The 4,646-nt window shown below is 35.8% G+C and overlaps 1 protein-coding gene across 1 annotated transcript in view; it reads right to left on the reverse strand.

The window, feature by feature from the left end:
• Window positions 1-1,423: 1,423 nt before the first annotated feature.
• Window positions 1,424-4,646, reverse strand: part of CEP15 (centrosomal protein 15) — a 9,007-nt gene continuing 5,784 nt past the window's right edge. The window contains exons 3-4 of the mRNA XM_010175116.1: window positions 4,605-4,646; window positions 1,424-1,906 (exon numbers count right to left, since the gene is read on the reverse strand). The exon at window positions 4,605-4,646 is cut by the window's right edge and continues 36 nt beyond it. Coding sequence (XP_010173418.1) covers window positions 1,763-1,906; window positions 4,605-4,646 — 186 coding nt within the window. The 3' untranslated portion in view covers window positions 1,424-1,762. The remainder of the gene's footprint in view (window positions 1,907-4,604) is intronic.

The following is a 4,646-nucleotide window of genomic DNA, read 5'->3' on the forward strand; positions in this document are numbered from 1 at the left end:
GTTATTGTTACAAACACCAACACCCACTCAACAGGATATTTCTAAGATGGCAGTTTCTGTAAAAACTTATCAGTTTAATGGACACTTCAATAGATAAAGTTTTAAATGAACTCTTAATATTCCTGTTGAAGACATACAACAATTTTATATCACAGCTGAAGTTTTTATTTTATTGTGTCAGTGATTCTTCAGCTGATGTGAATTCAGTCTGAGTGCCTCATTTCATGGAGAACAGCATCGGTCCTTAAAGATTTCTTATAGTTTTCAGCTAGAAGGTAGTTCTCTAGTTCTCACAGGACCATAAACTCCCCATGAACAGCTAATCAGTGAATAACTTAACTATGTTTAATTAACTAAATGAACACAAGCTTTTTAGTGCACAGATCCACACCAGTCAGGACATTTATGAGAAACGTTGATAAAAAGTATCTCACCTTCAATAAAAAGTCATTAAAGCATCCCTACTATTAAAAAATAGATATTATCTCTATGTAGCATGGAGATGTGTAGATCAGTTCACTAGTAGCTCAGCAAAATTTGTAATAATTACATTTTCATATCAAACAATAGAAGAGGTAAATTTGTTTTTCTCCTACTTCCAGATTGGGGGTGGAGGTATGTTGTTGCATATGAGATTAAATTTTAACAATACATTAACTTAAATCCAGGTTCTTAATTAACAAAAACAAAAACAAAAAAAAAAAAAAAGGATTATTTTTCTAGGCTTCCTTTCTTAGGAAGGATGAAAATTCTTGCAGGCCAAGTCACATGCATGGAAGGATCTTCTACTGAACTGCTAATTTAAAAAGCATTGCACTAGAGCAGTGAAATTTTCATACTGAGTTAGGCCACTGTACCACCAAAACTCACTGATCCTGCACCTCTGTAGGAGGAAGCTGAGGAGCTGAAAATGAAAATATCTCCTCGACTTCTATATATGCTGGGTTCTTGGACACCTACTGCCAGTTACCTTTCATTTTGCTTCTTTCAAACTTTTCATGCCTAAGGAGAAGTTCTCACTTGCATATTGTATCAACATAAAGAAAATAGCAATAAGAGCAGTTTAGAAGTAGCAAAAAATCCCTAGAGATTCGTTTACTTTTTCTTTTTCTTGTCTTTACCCCCCATTAGACAGGAAACACAAAGCAGGGAGCAGGAGGTTGGGAGAAGCAGCAGTGGTCATTGGAGAGAGGTGCCGAAGCAGTAAAAGCTGCAATGACAAAAATCAGGGAAAGCAAGATGTGGAAATTCAAGGTGTTCCTTCTACAACTGCTCTCATGAGGGTTTTTACACAGATTCCTGGTGCTAAACCAAGGCTACTCCGATGCAAACAGCCTGCCTTTCCTGTTAACAGCAACTTCCTCCTTTCCCCCTCATCCACAAAGGGACAGATAGCACAGATGACTGCAGTGAAGAAAGGTAGTGCACGGATCTGTCTTTACTTATCGCACTTACATGTAGAAGCAGAGAATTAAAAATAACCTAAAACTTCTCATACTGAAAAAGCAATTTCTTTGGTGGGTTTCTATACATCAGGGTTTCTCATTTTTGATCCTGAAAGCCCCTTTGAGGATTGCTTCTCTATTACAGGATAAAAATAGAGAATTGTACACAGTGTGACAATGGAAACAAATTATCCAATATAGTTCATTTTAATTAAAATTATTTACATTACAATTTAATGACATGATTCTCTGTTGCTGGATGTGGATGATCTTGTATGCTTAAGCCCTAAATTACAAAATAAAAAGAACTAGAGTGTTTATTTTTGTGAATCTTCTTCTGGGTAGCTTATGTTCTGTTTTGTAGTATCCATTTTCTTAAAACCAATAGGAACTTCTGCTCTTCCTAAAAGAAACTCTTCCCATTTGGGAAGAGATTCTTTTATTGATGCCCAATAGAGAGTCTGAGAAAGACATAAAAAAATTAAACTTAATTTCAAAATTTGTGTCAGCCTGTTTAAAAACAATACAAATATGCAATGCATTATTAAATATTGCCTTATGAGTGAAGCAATTCAGAAAAGAACAATGTACTTACACATGAATTTTCAGACCTCTTGTATGATACAAAATATCAGTCTGGAAAGATTTTATTCCATAGCATGAACTGCGAAGTGACTGAATGTGCCCTCTTGTGGTAAGCAAGAAATCAGCTGAGACCCTCACAGTACCTCTAATAAAATAGTTTCTGTGATAATAAACTTTCCCAAAAGCAGCTTTTATATTTAAGTATGTATGTTAGTGGAGTTTAATTTTGAAGTAGAAAACATATCTTTAATGTTATAAACAAAAAGCTCTTTGTAAATTGGTTATCCTAGGAAAGTTTGCAGTAACGTAGTTCAAAATATATGAGTAAAATTTTAGATGTGATAAATCACTGCTGAAGTAATCGGCTCCAGTATTTGGATCACAAATGGAAAAAAAAAAGCTGTATACTTATCTAAGAAAAACACTGAGGATTATCTAACCCTTTCTCTGCATTACCCTGTGCCTCTGGGTAATAAATTTAACTTCAGTTTTACCTGTTCAATGGACATACCACTCATAATTTTTGTGTTGGTATCCTAAGGATAACTTTGTTGTTTGTAAGATTTTTGAAGAAAATGTTAAGTGCCATGTATCTTTTTTTTTTCCTCCCACAAAATACCATGATCAAAGACCTACACTTTATTCCATCCATCTAAGTAAGTGTAAGTATTTTTAAACATTGATGTCCATTCAGAAAAAAAAAAAGTAGTAGTTGTACCAGAAAACATTTATGGTAGATATGTATTGAGCCTTTTTTTCTTTACGTGCTTAAGTACATAATATTGGAGAAGTGTACCACAAAACTGAACATCTCCCTGCAGAGCATTAGATTCCTGGCTAATCCTTTTGATCCTTACAAGTAACTCAGATATAACTATGGCTCTTGCAGATTTACAAAAATATTTTCTTCAACAGATTTACTCAAAGAATCTTTTTTGACAAGCATATGTGCTGTCACACAAAACTACTCCAACTTAGCAAGCTGGGGATCCATTATAGCCATAACTTTCAAAGTATATTAATACAGACACATATATGGTTGAGTGAAATATGCTCAGAAGTGTTTTGGAACAAAGCATGCACAAGAATTTTGTACCATGAAAGAAAGTTTTCTTTTCCCACTATTTATAGCACTCTTCTCTAGAAGTATATAAAAAAGGCTGAAATAGTATCTTCTCCTTCAAATAGTAATTCTGTTCTCTCTCAAATTCAACCACCACTGCAGAGTGTAGAAATCTCTGCAGTCACAAGCAACTGCTCTGCATTCTCCACTTTGTGTGGACTTCAGTCTGCATCCCACGAGCAGCTCAACACCTACCACAGGGCAGCCCGAGAGACAGTCCAAAACTGATCCAAACAGCTCTAGAGGTGCCGTGAAAGCCCTGAACACAGCCAAAATAGGTTGTGTATTAGTAGCCTGGCATCTTTCTTAGCATTATTCAAGATGTACAGATATCCAGGAAAAATGTACCCTTTTGCCTAAAATCTCTAAAAAAAAAATTAAAATAAAAATGAATCAATCAGTGAATGGGCACACTCAGTGTGCACCTTGTCACAGCGACAGGAATAGGCTATTTACAACATGCAATGACACACAAAAACTTTTACCAGTAACCAGAAGTGATGCCTCTCATTTAACTAAAAGCCTAAGCATTACAACACTTGCCCAGCAGGTGTGAAACTAATGTACAATACGCTTCTCTTCACAGGCTGACAGCGCTAAAATCTATACCTTTCCCCTCCTGTGACAGTGCCCTAGCACACAAACTCGTGTGGGACACTGCCTGCTACTACACCTGGGGAAACTAAGCCACCATACAACAAAGAACCCACCAGCCACCAGTGCAAGAAACCTCAGTGGGAATCTGACTCATCTTGGAGTTAAGATGTTTAGTTTGGATCAGGAAGAGCTGTGCTCCAATTCCTGTTCCCAGGACTATTTCTGTCCTCATCATTCATTCATCAATGCACAATACTGATAAAACAGTCTGCAGATGAGGGAACTACACTTGTTATGTTGTATCAGGATAATATTTAGTTCTCAGAATATCTTTAAATAACGTTTTAGGGAGTACAGGTTAAGAAGTAAAAATGGAATGTTCCTGCTGCAGCGGTTTTTTTTTTCATAAGCTCCCATACAACCATAAAATAACTCTGAGAAGTGCAAGTTTCTCTGTTCGTGCTGATAAACTGTTGACTCTGAAATGTAAAGATGACAATCTGTGGCAAACTGAGAATGAGATGATCATATAAAACAAGCTAAATAGCTCTGACATAAACACAGTAATCTTCTGATATTCACAATATTAGTTTTTATATTTGACTTCATTTTTTTTAAATAGAAGTTTGTATAGATTTGAAAGCTGCTAAATATTTCCACCAGAATGCTCCAGAATCTAGCAACCTTGCCCCAGAATTTAGGTTCAGCTTCCTACACAGTACACAGGCCTTTGGCTATACCAGTCACTGGATTTTAAAATCAATTATTTTCACTTAAAGAACATGCTTCAGGGTGAAAAAAAAGCAAAAATATTTGGTAAACAGCAAATGAAAAAACAGAGTTCTAGGACTTACTTCTAACTTAACAGTATCGGGATGTGGAAGTAAATACACTCT

The sequence above is a fragment of the Antrostomus carolinensis genome, unplaced genomic scaffold (assembly GCF_000700745.2).
Source record: "Antrostomus carolinensis isolate BGI_N321 unplaced genomic scaffold, ASM70074v2 scaffold43769, whole genome shotgun sequence".
Lineage (NCBI taxonomy): Eukaryota > Metazoa > Chordata > Aves > Caprimulgiformes > Caprimulgidae > Antrostomus > Antrostomus carolinensis.